The 18267-nt window shown below is 42.0% G+C and overlaps 1 protein-coding gene across 1 annotated transcript; it reads right to left on the bottom strand.

Moving 5' to 3' along the window:
- Positions 1–1450: 1450 nt before the first annotated feature.
- LOC306988206 (5-hydroxytryptamine receptor 3C-like) lies at positions 1451–17921 on the bottom strand (the record flags this gene model as incomplete). The annotated part of the gene is given in 13 exon segments (XM_079593010.1): positions 1451–3598; positions 4632–4871; positions 5620–5830; positions 9679–9839; positions 12463–12632; positions 13303–13412; positions 13501–13545; positions 13632–13800; positions 13802–13833; positions 13836–13841; positions 15003–15193; positions 17062–17202; positions 17813–17921. Coding segments are annotated over 13 exon segments (1812 nt in total). The 3' UTR covers positions 1451–3371.
- Between the last annotated feature and the right edge of the window lie 346 nt (positions 17922–18267).

Genomic DNA, 18267 nt, shown 5'->3' with positions numbered 1-18267 from the left:
GCACAAGAACTTAGTTTTGCGAGCAATTTAGACAGAAATTGTTCTGTTTGTTTGTAAAACCATTTCTGCATAAATTTGAGTTTTGCGAAAATTTTAGCCAGAAACCATTTTTGCGGAAGTTGTTTTGGTTTGGCAAAATATTTTATCCACTTTTCCACTTTTCTTGCTTACATTATTATTTTTTGGTTCTGTAAATTCCTTGTTTTGCTCTTTCGTTTTAATCCCTTACTAAATTCTTTTGGTTTTATGAACGATTTACACAAGTTCAATTTGCTCACGCATTAAATCATTCCTCTATTGACCGTTTTAATTTTGCGAGCAATTTAGACAGTTTTTTCCCTCCTGCTCATTCACAAATCCATTCCCGAGGAAGTTGTTTTTGGTTTCCCCCAAAATATTTTTGCCGGAATTTTTTTCTGCTTGTATACGTTAAGTCTGTCTTGCGTTATATATACTATGAATTTATATAAATTGCTTGTTAGAAAAATTCAGACATGAAATTAATTTTGATCTGTAATTAGGAACCAATTCTTCCAAAATGATTTTGGTTTTATGAGCAATTTACTCCGAAGCTTCTTGTTCTCTTACTTAATGCGTCAATTTGCGTGAATGCTTTTACAAAACGTATAACTGAAATTTATTCGGCTCATTTTACAAATGAGGTCCAATACTGGTCTTTATTTGTTAATTTAAAGGCCTTTTTGCTTTAACACTTTGCACCTACCAAAAATGGCACTTTGTCTGTATTGATTTCCTGTTCTGTGTTAAAGGGTAACTGTCGCCAAAACTGAACCTAGGCTCTTTTTGTTAATCTACCCGAGTCAAACATTCGTGTAAAAGCATAATTAGAATGGAAACGCTACTTTTAAGATTGACCATATTTTCGTTTTCGGTCAAAATGCCTTTTGTATGGCAGTGCTTGGGGCACTTCTATGATATCTAACCCTAACCCTAGCATCAAAATTGCTATTTTTAAAACACTACGGCGGCTCGACACAACATGAAGCTGTGCTCGAAGTATCACCGGCTCTACACATGAACTCCAGCATTGACTACATTGTTTGTGTACACAAAGTTTATTAAAAAGAAAGGTTTTGTACGACTCACTTTATCAGTTAGTGTTTCCGGCGGCTGAAATTTTTTCAGTCAAAAGTAGTCGATCTCCGAATCCAACTTTTGACTGACAAAATTCCAGCCACCGGAAACACTAATTGATAAAGTGAGTCGTACAAAACCTTTCTTTTTAGTAAACTTTGTGTACACAATGTAGTCAATGCTGGAGTTCATGTGTAGAGCCGCTGGTGACACTTCCAGCACAGTTTCATGTTGTGTCGAGCCTTCTTAATGTTTTAAAAACAGCCATTTTGATGCTATCATAGAAGTGCCCCTAGCACTCCCATTCAAAATGCATTTTGACCGAAAATGAAAATACGGTCAATCTTAAAAGTGGGGTTTCCATCCTAATTATGCTTTTACGCGAATGTTTGACTCGGGTAGATTAACAAAAAAAAGGCTAGGTTCAATTTAGGTGACAGTTACCCTTTAAACAAATCTTGTCTTGTTGGATCTTTAATTTGCACTAGTTTGATTGATGTTTGTTTGAACAAGAACTGTATTAACGTTTGAACTGGAACATCATTCCAACATCTCACATTCAGTCCAAAAGCTCAGATGGTCTTAAACCGTGGTTGTCCAGTGAAGCTGCTCATGCGAAAAAAAACAATTGTACCAAAGTGTTATTTGATTAAAAGAGTTTATTGTATTGGTAAGTCGTATTATAATTCACGACATTATAGTTTGAGCAGTTAATGGAGTATCTAAAAGAAAATATATTTCTTAAATACCCTATTTGAGTATATCTGAAGCAATAACAACCATGTGCTACTTTGCCACAAGCATTAAATGACTTGAATGCACTGACCTTACATTTATGAGATTGAATGAATGAACAAACTTGCTTTTGTATGGTTGCTTATGGGCTATGATATTAAGTTTATAACTTTTTCATTTGATCCTGCTGATGATGTCTCCACTTGAGCTTACTCTAGTAAAATTACTGAATTGCCTTTTTTATTCAGGGGCTTTTGATGCACTATTTGAAAAATGTACATATATAATTTCTTATTGTTATAAATTATGTTACTGACAATTAAAGATGTTTAGACTGTTTTTGAGTCATCATTGTGTTGTCTCTACGTGATCACATGCTCTAAGGGAAAACATTTATTTAAACATTATTTTCCTTAAAGGGATACTTCACCGATTAGCATTAAGCTTTGTATCAGTAGAAACCCGGTAGTATTTTGACCGCTGCACTGCGGCCCGCACAGGGAGCCACGAGTATCGGACCCGCGTACCAGACCAGACCTCGAGATCGCCCTAAATGTCCAGGACTCGGTTTCTGCTTTCCACAGTCGCCATTCAGGGCGGCACATTCACATCAGGGCCGGCAGTGGCTCAGTTCATGTAGGTTGTCTACAAACCGGAAGGTTGGTTGTTCAATCCCCGGTTCCACCTGACCAAGTGTCGAGGTGTCACGACGAGCTGGATGGTGCCTTGCATGGCTGACACCGCCGTCGGTGTATGAATGGGTGAATGTGAGGCAAAATGTAAAGCGCTTTGGTGGCCATTGGGTCTGTGAAGGCCCTATATAAATGCAGTCCATTTACCATTCCATTCACTACGCCTACATTATTACATTATTTGACACTGACACGTTCGTGCCTGCTTTGCAGGTCATGCATTCTGCGTCACAATGCTAAAACGCACATCAACCGATCACTTGTTTTGCGTTCATTTAAAAACTACATTCAGATTCACCAAGCGGAATGAATTCAGTCCGATTGAAACAAAAGGTGCGCATGTAAACATAATGAATGGTGACCGCAGAAACCAAAAGCCGAATCCTGGACATCCCGAAATCCGGCGCACCAATCCGACGCTCGTGGCCACCCACACGAGCCGCAACACAGCGGGGAACAGCCGCGGACGATGGAGGAACCAGAGGCGGCCGGAGCAGCCGCTGCAGCAGAGGAGCGAGACCCGCCCGGCGGTCAGGAGGAGGAGCCCGGACAGACTCGTCACGGAGATTTGCGATAAAACGGCGTCTTTTCAGTTTCGAGTCAACTAGTAGCCTATTTGTATCAATTCTTCCGATACTGGCCTCTGTAACCGGTAGGCGTGGCCTCCCAAGTGCATTCTGGGAGTTGTTGTCTTTCATCCACATGAGCCAAAATACATTTTCTGGCTTTTCTCAGTCTAGAAGGCACCATCTTCTAAAATAATTTCACATTTCTACTACATACATGACCCGATTTAAATACACATTCATCTTTCCAGCGGTGAAGTATCCCTTTAAGTCTGTACTTTTTCTATTGCTTCATCCAAATGCACCACATGCATATGATTACAAGTCCATAACCTGTGATTATTAGCAGGTAAATGCGGAAGAGAAGGAAGTCCAGGATGTATCCCACGTGGCACCACTGGTTCTGTAGATGGTCTTCCTTTCGTAGAATGGTCAAATAAGAGTTCATCTCACTAAGATCCTTACTGATCTGTCTGAGTTCAGGCACATCCAGTGTCATGGTGCCAGACGCTAAGGGACAAAAAAAGCAAACATATAACATCTGAAAGTTAGTATGCTATACATTAGCTGTTTCCATCCACCTCTTTTTGTGCAACTTTTGGGATATCACATGTAAAAACGCTGGATGGAGACGCCAAGATGCTCAAAAACTTGTGCGCTCAATGGGGGCGGATCATTTTTTTTTATCCGATAAGAAGACGTGCATAAAGAGTCTCTGATTGGATCTACTGGACTGACCAGCTGACTAATTTCATCGCACAGCATCTCAAATGTTGGTTTGGTCGTTCTGAAATGCTGATCATCTCATGATGATGATGATGAACCGTATCACACGATTGTGTTCACAAACACCAGCATCCGCCTCCGAACGCAGACATGGCGGTTTTTATTGCGATTCATTTACGTGCTCTTAAAGTGCGTTCACACTTGGCATGTTTGGTTGAATTAAAACAAACTCTGTTAGTGCGGTTCATTTGAATAAGTGTGTGACTCCTTTACACATTTTATAAGCTCTTCAGCTGGTCAGAATACCATCATATAATGTAGCTATACACATGCAATGAGCGCATTTATCCCTGAACACAGCATTGCTTTGGGTTCAGTCGCAATATATACGTACTAAAAGCCGACCAATCAGGTTGTGAATGTATCCTTATGCCTTTAGGTTCGGTATCTTTAGGTTCAGTGTTAAAATGCCAATGTGAACGCTAGGCAGACCATGACTAATTTTAATTTTAGTTAGTCCAAACTAACCAAGCAAACCGATCTATAAGTGTGAACACACCCTTAGACGCAAGTCATTTATGATGTACTGTATGAAAAAGAGCCACAGTGGCTTCCCCAACTGCAGCAACTTCCTTTTTATTACAAATATTTTGCGCCAATTTCCCAGGAAATAATGATTTTGTTCTCTTGAACACATGGAATAGAAATGGTGCTTTAATGCCAAAATGTTTTATGCCATATTTAAATTTTGCGGACAAGTTCAATTCGCAACTTTGGATGGAAACATAGCTAGTGAAATTTAGCTGGGGCATCTTACCATTAGTGGCTGTCTGTCGACTGGGTGTTGGGTTGGTTGCTTGTTTCTCTTCTAGTTTGGCTAAAGGATCTTCAGGGAAACTGTAGCAAATAAGCCGAGCAATGAAGTGCATCACCAGCACCTGTACCCAGTGCGGCACCTCCCTGTACCTCATTGAATTATGGTGGAGAACGCAGGTAATGAGGACCGTCTCCAGTAGACTTATGACCATGAATGCCAAACACACGGAGAAATAGATACCTAAAGAGGTGAAACCAAATTTCAGAGATTGATGAGAGTTCACATTATACCACATAAGTAAATTCTTGATTCTAATTGGTTAACACTCATTCCAAGCGCTCTTGAATACTTGTTGGTCCATCAGGGTCTTGTATGTTTGCATAATGACTGTTAAACTGGACAATTCACCATTGCCCATGCCAAAATACTGGTGATACATTCATGTCTCTCGTATGTGTTTTGTTTAGCTAATGGCCTTGGAGGACTTCAGTATAAAGCTGAAAGTATACAACATTTGATAGATGGTTAAAAGCTAAATATTCTCCAACTGGAGCAAGAGAACAAACTGTTGCTCAGATTCAGAATAATAACCACTAAAAGATAACTAGTCCATAAAAAAGTTCATAACACAATGCAATTTTATCAAATGTTCAATACTATCATTGCTAATGCTGCTAATGGGTTCACTTTGAAAATGGACGTGAAGTCTGACGAACTTTCTACATTCAATGATGCTAGGATTATGTTTGCTGTTACACTCCTTGATATTTAAATATAGCTATGAAAATTGTCTTTGCATGGCTACGAAGTAATCCAGAATTACCAGCATGAAGGTGAATAAATAACCAAATGTAATTTTTAGATGACCTGCTCCTTTAAGTAGAGTCCTAATAAAGCAGCCTACTTTACTCTCCAGGGTGTAATCGACCAATGTTCGTCATTTGACATTCACACATTGCCTCACACAGGTGTGTTTTGGCTAATTGACCTATTAAAGGTGTTCCATTAGCAGTGCTGGGAAGCAGGTCGTTCATAATGAGAAGAAACACCGTATAGCCCAGAATGAGGGTCATTTTGAAGGAGGATCGATCCACGCTGTGCGGCGGCAAGTAGAAGGACAGGATGTCAATGATCATGAGGAAGGAGCTAGGGATGATCAGGTTCACCACGTACAGAATCGGTCGTCGCTTTATCACCACCTGCAGGATAGAAACAGTAAAGGTCCGTTCACACCATGAATGGTAACTATATTAGTGTCCATAACAGCGCACATTTATAAACACACGCTGCAGTTTTGTCATTGTCAAATGCTTAAGCTCTTTAAAGCAGGATAGATTCTGATTGGCTGTCAATGTTTTTACTGTTCATCGTCTGGGAAAAAACATTCGGAAAGTGATTTCAATGATATTTTTCCTCTGTTTTCGTTAAGGTTACAGTTGGTGTGGACTGCTACTCTTTTAACTGTAGAATAATTTTTACAAATTGTAAAAATCATAACAAAAAATTATTCGGTTACTCAGTTATAGGTTATACTCCAATAACGGGAATGAGTATTGCGTCAGAGAATCTTCTCTGATCGCTATTGGTAAACTCTGTTTTCTCAGAATACTGAAGCCTGATTGGTTCATGTCTGTGAATTTCACAGACAAATGGCCTCTCAGCCCACCAAGATGGCTGACTGCCAATATAAGTCGCACTGAACGGCTATCTTAGTGATCATGGTCATAACCCTCCGAGGGAGGCTTGAAGGCTCCCGTCGAGATGCCATAGGGGAAGGCTCCACAGCTTGGGCTGGGGGTGCCAGATCGACCCTTTAGCTTGGGAAAGGATGTCCCTTCTCAGAGGGATTAGCCACGGTGCTGCAGACAGCAGCCGGACCATTTCCGGGAACCACGGCTGGTTCTGCATAAGTGGCGCCACAAGTAAGACCAAGCATCTGTCCTCCCTGATTTGGCTGATGACCTTAGGGTGCAGTGCTACTAGCGGGAAGGCAAAGAGGTGCAGAGGAGGCCAACTGTTGGTCAATGCGTCTAAAGAGCCACTTATGCCTGTCCGAAAATGCTCTAATTCATGTAGACCGTCAGGGGGTGGAGTCTCCATTCCCCTGGAGGCGGTCCGTTCCGGAACAGAATATCTGCTCCCGTGTTCATGGAGCCTGGCACAAGGAGATTGTCCTGTGCCCAACAGGAGGCGGCGGCGTGTCAGTCTGTTCAGAAGATGGTTCAACCCTTCTTGTAGGAATATGTCATGACTACCTTCCTTCTGGAGACTGAGCCTAGTTCCAGGCCCCTCTGATACAAATGAGGTGACTTCCAGGGGCCAGGGCTCTGGCACAACCGTGGCTCACCCTGAGAATGACATGGCCCTCGCGGCACGCTCAAGGTGGGATGCGGGCCTTCAACCAGTATTGTAGAGGCTGCATGTTTAACAGGCCCAAGGGAACTACTGAGGAGGCTGTAACCCTGTGGCTTCTGAAATGTTTTTAAAGGGATGTTGCTCCCCGCTTTGAAAGTCGCTAGCTGCTTAATTTTCAAGGAGCGATCCGGTGAGATCCAAGCCTACATGTTGGATGAGTCGAGTACTGTCTCCAGGAATGCAATGCGTTTGCTGGGTGACCACAAGCTTTTGCTAAGTGGTTGAGGAGCAGAGATCTGTGAGTGCACAGCTCCTTCTTCGAATGGGCTAAGAGCAGCGAATCGTCGTGATAATTCAGGACGTGAATGCCCTCTGTTTCAGTGGCGAGCCGCAGTTTGTAAAAGTGTGTGGGGTCGGTGATAGTCCAAATGGCAGGACTCAGGGGTTAAATTGGGCCGGAATGGTCCGGAACCGCGTTCCGGCACCTCAAATAAATCAATAAGTCAAATTGCACCCAGATGGAGCTCCTTCTGAAGTAGTCCTTCCGCGTCAAATCAAAACATAATATAGCCCTGCCTTCACAAACGCACTTCCCGACGTTATTTTCTCAGTCACGGTTCTCCTCCTGTCTGATTAGAGGACATCTATGCTGGTTCATGCATGCAGACAAAATCCTTCCTGTCCTCCCCGCTGAACGAAAGCGATTACAAATGCGTGAAATGGACTCAAGGTGGTTGAACGCGGTAAAGTTAGTTTTAGGTTCGATATTACGCCCTGTTTTCCCTTGCTACCATTCTATAAGGGTCGGCAGTCTTACAAAGATATCAATAGCAGAAAAAGGGTTTAAGGTTTCCCCCACCTGCCAAATCCCATTTTAACCACTGGCAGGACTGTATATTGATAAGCCAACCCCTCGAATGCGATTCTCAAGAACGGTCTGTGATGGGGGGCTATCTATATGTGAAATATGCATCCTTCAGATCCACCGATATAAACCAATCCCCTGGGCATATCTGCGAGAGGATGTGTTTCAAGGTTAGCATCCTGAACGGCCCATCTTATTAGAGCGTGGTTCAGAGATCTCAAATCGAGGATAGGCCTGAGGCCACCATACTTTTTGGGGACCAGGAAGTAGCGGTTGTAAAAGACTGACTTGCTGTGGACTGCGGGAACCTTTTCTATTGCACCCTTTTCTAGCAGAACCTGTATTTCAGCACAGAGGACCTGAGAGTTAGTGTCCGAGACCGAATTGTATATTATGCCCCTTGCGAGCGAATTGGAGTGAGTAACCCCATTGTATTGTCCCTAAAACCCAGTTTGACATGCCTGGATTGGCTTCCCAAGCCTGACTTTAGGTGGCGAGGGGTTGGAAAGTAGCAGATGGCAGCCCGTCGCACTGTGGTGGGGGGCTGACGCTTGCAGCAGCATGAAACGGAGGAGAAATACTCCTTTTGTGGAGGAGTTCGTGTTTTAGTTGATTTGCCATAACAGTAGAAGATGGGGGTCCAGTACTAGCAATAAACACCTTCAACGCCTTTTAATGCCCGGAACTGAACAGGGGGTTGGGAGGTGAACACACAGTTTTTCCGATGGCGGTTCGGCCTTGGTGGGACTTAGCCTTCTCCTCCTCGTGCCTAAGACATCAGCACTGCTCAGGGTCTAGCACTAGCTTAGGCCAGGGTCCCTGGCGCTTAGGAAAGGGTAGGGTTTTGACTGGCAGAAGCGCTGTTTCACCTCGGGTTCTGCCTTCTGCTGGGGCTGAGCGGGGGTGGACGCCGGCTTGGTGTTCTCTGAGTCACCGCTGAGGAGCTCGCTCTTTTGGTGCAACAAACACCGCTGCTGTTTTAGGAAAGAAATTTGCTCTTTATATTTGGCTTTCCGTGTGAAATTTGCTCTTTTGTGTTTGCTGGAAAACGCTGAGTCAGCTGCGAGTCTGGAGCTGAAGAGCCTTCGATCCACTGCAGAGGCTGTTCTTTACGGTGAGTAGAGGCTTCTGCTAGAAGTTTCAGTGAGGAGATTAATCTGCGCAGTGAAGGAGAGTAAATCTGACTAGATAGCCGTTCAGTGCGATTTATATTGGCAGTCAGCCCCGGCTATCTTGGTGGTCTGAAAGGCAATTTGTCTGAAATTCACAGACATGAACCAATCAGGCTTCAGTATTCGGAGAAAACTGAGTGTCCCCATAGCGATCAGAGGAGATTCTCTGACGCAATGCGAAGTGAAACGTATCGAAAAGGAACATATTGTGGCTATTCACAACACACACAAATTATTTTATATGCTATGTTATCCACCTTAATTTTTATTTAAATTTTGTGAGCGGGCATGACCATTTGTAAATTGAATGTGTCTGGCTTCCAGTGTCAAATCTGCTTTCACAAAACAGCTTAGTATGCTGCTTGATATTGCAAACTGGTATTTCATATTATTTTAATGTATTGTAATAATTATAAACACAGTGGTTTGTAGCGCAAATAGTGTTACCATTTACTACACTTTGTTGTTCTAGTTATTTACCTATAGCGGCTAATGAATCAGAAGTCTCACACAGAAAATAACTTGCTTCCATGCTGCAAAATAAGATGGATAATTTGGCAAATATCATTTGCCTGTGAAAATGTACTGGATAAATAAAGTACCATGCTATTCTAAACATAGCCATTTATACCCCCTGCTTTTGTCCCTTTCTTACCCAGAAAGTGATGATGTCCCATTCGTCTATTCCAAACTTCAAAATGTCTGCGTCACCCAGTATAACCACCAGCTCCCATTCTCCACTGGCCTGCAGGTATCGCTGTGAGTTTTCGGTCATCTCCGTAAAGGACAGGGCAGGACTGACACGCACATCCTTTACTGAAGGGGTTACAGGTATTAGAATTACAGTCAGTCAGGAACCTGCTTTGCCTAATCAGCTAAATTAGTTGTTTCATGTCAACATGAAGTCAATTTATATATTTTTTGTCATATTTATTAATTTAATCCAAAATGCATTAAAACTTCCATGATATTCCCACACACAATGACTTGAATACACAGCTTCTATGAGCATGTTTTATTTGCTTTATAAAAATAAAAAAACGGTCACATCGTATTGCGTAGCTAATACGCAGTGGTGGGAAACTCCTTTTCCTCGATAATACTGAAGCCTAAAATGTAAAACGCATTTGCAGCTGCACAGCTAGTACAGTGAGTGTCTGGCTCACTCATTGGCTGTGCTGTGACACACGTCAGAGACCGCCAAATTGGGCGTGGTCTAGACCTATATTATCGCCCGAAATAGCCATTATAGCAGATTTCTCTCCTTCAGCGACATGCTTCACGTCTCTGAATCCTCTGAAACCTTCCTCGTGGAAACAAGCCCTTCTCAGCTTGAGCGAGCCATCAACAGCAGTAGACGTACAGTGTACATACAGACGTACGATGAACCCTCAGGTCATCAAACGGGTCAGGGAGAGCGGATGCCCGGTCCTCCTGGTAGCCCCCCTCTGGAAATCCAGGCCGTGGTTTCCAGAGCTGGTCCAGATGACGGACGAAGTCCCGTGGCCTGTCCCGCTGAGGAAAGATCTCCTCTCACAGGCGAACGATATGGCATCCTCGACCCGACTTATGGGCCCTTCATGTGTGGCCCCTCAACGGGTACCCAGGGACCTCCCTGAGAATCACTGAGGCTAGAGCCCCGTCTACCAGGCGCCTCTATGCTCTAAAGTGGTCAGTGTTCTCTAACTGGTGTTCGGACAAACACCTTGATCCCAGGTCATGCGAGGTATCAGCGATACTCTCCTTCCTTCAAGAGTTTCTGGACGCGGGCTGTTCCCCATCCACACTCAGTGTATGTGGCAGCCATTGCAGTTTATCATACTCCAGTGGCTGGCCAATTGCTAGGACGAAACAACCTGGTGGTACGGTTTCTGAAAGGAGCCAGGAGGATGAACCCCTCCAGACCTCCGTCTGTGCCGTCATGGGACCTCTTCACGGTCCTTGGGGCCCTGAAGGGACCACCGTTTGAACCGCTCCAGTCGCTTGATCTTAAACCTCTCTCGCTAAAGACTGCTCTCCTGCTGGCACTGGCATCTATCAAGCGAGTGGGTGATCTGCAGGCGCTCTTTGTGAGCCCCTCCTGTTTGGAGTTTGGGATAGGTGACTCTAAAGTTACCCTCAAACCCAGACATGGCTATGTACCCAAAGTGCTTTCAACACCGTTTAGAGCACAGATGATCTCATTATTAGCACTTCCCCCTTCCACTGGGGATGGGGAGGCTAATTTGCTCTGCCCCGTCAGAGCGCTGAGAACTATCTCTAGAGCGTTCTGCGTCTTTCAGACAATCAGAACAGCTCTTTGTCTGCTTCGGTGGCCGATCCAAGGGGTATCCAGTCACGAAGCAAAGGCTTTCCAGATGGATAGTGGATGCCATATCTATGGCATACACCTCAGTGGGTCAGGTTTGCCCTATAGGTACTAGAGCCCATTCAACTAGAGGCATGGCTTCGTCATGGGCTTGGTCCTCTGGGTTTCCTATTCAGGACATTTGTGTGGCGGCCGGGTGGTCCTCGCCTTCCACTTTTATGAGGTTTTACAACATGGAGGTACCTTGCCTGCAGGCTAAGGTCCTTTCAGTATGATTAAGACCTGACGTGTCCAGTATTATCTACATGTTATGTCACTGTTCATAAGCACATTATCCAATATCTCATGAAACCCGCCTTGGCCGGGTCAGATATCCCTTGTACTTAATAGACCCGACGGTGTCCGGTCTTATTGGTATATTTGTTGGGTATGAGCTTACTGATGTTATATATGTATATTATTAGACCCGGTGTCCAGTCTTTTTCAATATATATGTTTTGGGTTCTGGCTTGTTTCTGTGAACTCAGGAGTCCTGCGCTACAGTAGGCAACCAGTTACTTATAGTGCGGCGTTTTGTTTTAGCTACGTAATACGATGTGACTGTTCTTGAAAGGGAACGTACTCTGTTACTATCGTAACTTCGGCGTCTCTGAGAGTAGGGAACGAGTATTGCGTAGCCGGCCGCACTATAGTAACATAGCAAGTTGTCGATTCAGTCGATTAAACCTGCTATAATGGCTATTTCAGGCGATAATATAGGTCTAGACCATGCCCAATTTGGCAGTCTCTGATGCGTGTCGGCGCGCTGCTAGCTCATTGGCGCACATGCTCGCAATACTAGTTCCCTACTCTTAGGGAACCGAGGTTACGAAAGTAACAGAGTACGTTATTTAGTCCGGATTGGGATATACATTTGCAATTGTGAGTTATTTTGTCTGAATTGTGAGATATAAACTTCAAAACATTTTCTTATTGCAATACTACATCACTACATGTGAAAGTCCTCAGAAACTAAGACAAGTTATGTGGACCTTCACAGGCATCAGAAACACACGAAAAGGAAACGACTCTATGGCAAATATGTGCTGAGATGGCAAGAAATGTGGATAGCAATGAAAGCGGAGACGTTACTGGTATGCATGTAGGAGCCGAAGGTGAAAGAGCAGTTCTGTATGTCGAAAGGGAAGCTGAAGATCTCAAGGTTACAGGCGCTAACCAGCCTCAACATCCTGTCATAGCGGATGTGGCCCGTGTGGTTCACATACACATAAGGACAGGCCTGAGATACATCGTCATCCACACTAAACACCAGAAGAGAGAGAGGACAAATATTAATTTGAGTTGAAATTATTTTAAAATTCACTTGTAGTCTATATTATTATCTTCTGCTTAGACGTCCATTACAATTTACAGAATTGGCCTAATTACAAGATGAATACTGCAAAAATATTACATAGCTAATATTCCTTCGATCATTTATCTTCTGAGGTCATTGGATCAACAGAGACGCAAAATGGTGCCAGTTTCATTTGTATAAAAAAAGAGAGAGATTTTCAAAGATTATAGGTTTTCTGGGAAAAATTAAATTTCCGTTTTTCTACTTAAAAATTTCAGGTATAATACAAAGTGTTACTTGCCAATTTTTCACGTAGTAGGCCTAACGTTTAAAAAAATAAAAAATTCCGAAAGTCGTTCCATGACGATGTATAAATAATGTATTTCTCTTAACGTTTTGAGAACATTATTAAAGACCAAATAACTTCTATTCTATGCTATCCTTCTACATTCTATTAATGTTAGGTTAGAAGAACATTTGTTTATTATTTTGAGAGAACCTTGCCAGAACGTTAGCTATAGTTTTCGACAACACGGACGTCAATGAATATTAGGAATGAATTCTGAATTCATTTTTGGGTATTTTTTTTTTTTTTTAAAAACCAAACAAAAATGTCCCGATCCCATGGCACTTACAACTCATAAACGATAATGTCAGGAGTCCAGAGATCTTTGACAGGAAGAGAGATCTTCGTAATGCCATCACAGGGTTCTGGATCCCAAATGAGGAACTCATGGAACCAGAACTAAAACCAAACATGATTAAATTACAGGATTGTGTAAATTTCAGGCGATTATTCAAACATCTCTTAGTTGTTTATGCATCAAACTTACCAGCCTGAGCCAGAGGAATGTGGTAAGAATTTGTGCTTTTTCATTCTGCAAAACAGAACAGACATCAAATGTTCAGACGCGAGGATAATTTACACAACAAGACACATATAGCCAGTCCCGTATTGACTCACAACTCCCAAGATAGCGTAGAGAGTGAAGGAGATGTTGGTGATGGTGGGGGTGCTGAGGTTGACTGAAGGTCTGAAGGACTTCTTGTCAATGACTTGCTGTAGAGATTCATACGTGGGTCCACTTTGTCCGTCTTCACACCGAAGCATAATCACCAGATACGGCAACACTTAACACAATAAACCAGTGAAAGTAACTTAGTTTAACTTCATCTGATGGCCATTTACACATTTATTTGCACTTTATATTGGGAGTCAATGCAAATACTGTACTATTCAGTATTTTTGTAAACAGTTGTACACTGAAAAATATGATGTAGAAACAAATTAATTTCACAATTAATTGAATTAAACATGAACTTTTAAAAAAGAACTTTCAACTGTAAAATAAAGTTTTTTCATTTTAGTCCATGTTATCTAATCTTAATCTTAACATAAATTCACAATGACAGCAGAATTAAGACGCTGTATAGAAGCTGTAAGTAATGACTGTACAAACCCTTTTTGTGAAGTAATTATCATTTTATGAATAAACAGTCAAAACAAACGAAATTTCACACATCTTCTAGAAGCCAGCAAAACTAATTGCTTTTAAAATAATTGTTAATTTATTAAAATTAGTTTTAAAGACAATTGATTCTAAATAAAATGTAATGCTGAATCATTATCAAGATATTTCATTATTGTTTTTAAGTTTACAAAGACGAAACTGACCAAAACTATTAAGTCCGTGCTCATAGAAGTTAAATTCATTACCTGTAAGTAGAATGAAACATGCCAAAAGAAAACGGCAAATATGTCCCATAATGCTGTGTGTAGATTTCCTTTTGTTTAAACTGCTCAAGTTTAAATCACACCGCTTACTTCCACAGGTGAAGTGTGCTGACTCTTTACTGGCAACATCATGTGCGGTTACATGTTGTTTAACACCTTCGGTAACCACTGACCTCGCTTGTTTTAATAGCTTTGGATCCATTTGGTTGAACTCATTAGTGATCTTGTTTTTCCATTAGACGAAAAAAAACATGTTCAATGTCACAGATTTAATTAGAAGAAAGAACACCGGATTCACACACGAGCTGTTATGGCTCTTCAAGATTTTGATACTCTTTCTTTATTAAATTAACTTTTTCTATTGGGACACTTAAAGCTCCTATAAAGAGTATTTTGTTGATGATCCCTTACATTAAATCAGGAATAAATCTGGGCTGCATTGATCTCATCAAACCTTTGGTGTATTCAATTCACAGAGCAGGCATTAATATACTACGACTTTTTGTCTAGACTGTACGAGTGCAACCACAGAACCATAATTGTGCTTAAACTCACAACGATAAAGAGAGTATACAGTATAAAGAGCACACGGTCAATGACCTGACCAAACATGATCCATTCATTGCTGAAGTGCTCTTCAACTTGGTGGCGGATGGCCAATAAATCTTTACTCATCTTCTTCATTTCCTCTTGACATTGTTCCCAGACACTCAATGGACTTGCACTAACTTGTCCTTTCTTTGGAATATCAGTCATGGTGTTTTTGTAGAAAGTGCTCCTAGATCTGTTTGCTGTAAACAAGAAACAAGAGCACCGTTGGAAAAACATATTTTACACCAATGATATGAACTCTGAAAACCCCTGCACTAGAGTTATTTGTGCAATCTTTATGTCAAAGTCAAAGAAAGTGGGTCTCCCTTTTGACACAACGTACAAAATGGCACTTCCCCACCCCCCAATTTGGACTAATTTCCAATAGCGATCAGTGCGCTTTGGGCACCTGTGGTAGATTTCTCTTCTATTTCACACCTGACCTAAGTCTACCTGCGTCTCGTCTACAATCGACGTCCCCGAATGTCTACAGTCGACGTTTAGTCTATCTGGGTCTCATCTACCATCGACGTCCCCTAGACCTAACTTGTTCTCCTAACTAACTTGCTGCACAGCAATAATAAACAGACAGACTGCAAATGTCCTTTAAATGCTTTAATCACGGCTGAGAGAATTCTCGAGCAGTTTTCAGAGAATCTCTCCCTAAAATAATACATCAGGTTTTATAGGATAAAGACAGACACAACAGTAAGATCATCGTGACTAACTCATGACTTTAACATGTCACCTTCTATCAATATGATTGATTCAGTTGGTATCTGTTTTTTTTGTATAGTCAGATAACAATATTTAACAATGTATACATATATTTTTGTATACATTGTATACCCCCCCCCCCCCCCCCCCTTTACCCTCTGTTACTGGCTTAAGCAAAATGATCACAAATCATCAAAAAAACGAACAAGTGAAAGGGTTAAGAGTTCAGCTGATGACTCAATATTGTCATGAGACAATGCAGACAGTATATTTTTGATATTGTCATCGTCAGTACTTCAGAATTTTCTATAACTCAATAGACAATAGGGCTGTAATGATATGCGATATGAAACCGTAATCGCGACACTCGGTGTCGCTGTGTGAGAAGGCAGAATCGCGACACACCCCTTCCAACTCCCAAAGTTATCCTTCCCATCCAAATCCAATGCTACCACATCTTTAAATTACTAGTATTATTTGAAGTTAACATTATAAAATACGTAGACCTGCTACACCACAAAACTAGTTGAGGATAAATTCTTTAATTTTACCTGTATCGGCCGTTTCACACCGCAAGCGTCAGCGGTGCGTATTCTTTCCGGCGTGCATGTTAACCAATGAGTGCATTCACACCGCGAGCGGGAGCAGCACGTGAGCGTCAAGCAGGAGCGTTGCGTGAGCAACAGTGAAGCGGGGGTTTAGGCTCCGAGTCTATTTTTGCTGCACTGCTCACGCTCAATTAAAGTGAAAGCACGCTTTTGATGGACTAAATCAATTTGATTTCACACAAAAAGTGCCCAAACTGCACAGAATAAACATATCTAGTGAGTATTAACAAGAACTGGAGTAGGCAAACAAAAGAACAGTTCCCCCGCCCCCCGAAAAAGAATCGAGGTTTGTATCGAATCGTGGGTCAAAAATCGTGATACGAACCGAATCGTGGGTTTGGTGTATCGTTACAGCCCTAAGAACGTTTTAGTACGTTTTGTCCAAAGTGTTAGAATGTTAGGCCTAAAAGGGGAAGTAAGGTTTATATGTTAGAAACATGGTTAGTTTAAAAGATAGTTTACTATCTTATCTATTAAAAATCCATCATATTTCCCCTCTCTGGTCGTAATCACCACGACAACCTGAATTGTTTAATTTGGAAGAATATTACGGTAGTTGCTCTCCAGTTGGTCGATCAAGAGCAACTGCTCATAGTGGTGGTCTTCTTCTTCCACAATGCCTCTGACTAACCTCCCCAGACTAGCTCGAATACATTTGATCAAACATCCAATCATAATTACTGCAATGAGTAAGGCAGTAATTACTAATAATAAGAGCTTAAGTATGGGTCCGAAGATATTACCAAAAGGACTGTGGAAGGCATCAGCAATCCAATCTAATTCCCATCCTATTGCTTTGTTCTTTGCCTGTTCATCCTGCCACAGATCATTCTGCACCTTCGTCATATCATCCAGCACCTTTGAAATGGTACCACCATCATAAGCTGGAATGAAAGTACAACATTCTTTGCCAATTTTGACACAAACTCCCCCCTCCTCCGCAAGAATTACATCCAGTGCCATTCTGTTTTCCAGTATGCTGTTAGTACAGGCACACATTTATTTTCCTGTTGGTTCTTTGCAATGTTGGGACATATGCTGGCAAAAGTAACCTTACAGTTGACTTGCCAAATCACTTCCATTTGTTTTATTAATAAAATTAATATAGGAAGTATTGGAAGTAAATTCTTTATGGGTCATCATAAATACTTTGCTTTAAAAGTACCAAGTAGTGAAAAAAAAAATGCATCGATAATCGTTACCCTCTGAGTTGTAATCGAATCGTGAGGTGCCTAGAGATTCCCACCCCTATCGTCACCAGTACGCCCTTTTACCCCCTACTTTCCACTTGATGGGGGTTGGTGGGGCTTACAATGTGACACGTGAACCCAGGTGTCACGCTCGGCAAGCTTGATTGCTGTATTTGTTGTTAGAAGGATCTCATATGGACCCAGCAACCTTCGGGTTGTTCCACGCCTTACGTCTGTAGTCCTTAATCCAAACCAACTGCCCTGACTCGTTCGAGTGCTGTGGCTCCTACTCGCAGAGGCCGACCTGTAAGAATTTCATGTGGGCTGAGGGTTGTTCTTGCCCCCTTTCGGGCTCTCATGGCCATTAAAACAATGGGCTGGGCTTGAACCCACTTCATTTCAGTCTCGGCCATAACTTTACACAATTTGTTCTTTATCGTTTGATTAGATCTCTAAACAGCTCCTCCACTTTGAGGTCTATAGGAGCAATGTTTTCTCAAATGTATTTATAGCCCTCTTGCCAATTCAGTTATCACTTTATTTACAAAATAAATTCCATTGTCACTAGACAATTTCTCAGGTACTCCCTACCTGGGAATTACCTCTCTAATCAGAGCTTTTGCTACAGCCGCAGCATCAGCCTTTCTGCCTGGGAAACACTCAACCCACTGTGAAAACATATTAACAATCACAAGACAATACTTATTTCCTTGGCATGGAGTCAGCTCAATAAAATCCATCTGTAGATGCTGAAAAGGA

This window comes from Phoxinus phoxinus (genome assembly GCF_949152265.1).
Source record: "Phoxinus phoxinus genome assembly, chromosome: 20".
Taxonomy (NCBI): Eukaryota; Metazoa; Chordata; class Actinopteri; order Cypriniformes; family Leuciscidae; genus Phoxinus; species Phoxinus phoxinus.
This window is presented reverse-complemented; position numbering and strand designations above follow the sequence as displayed.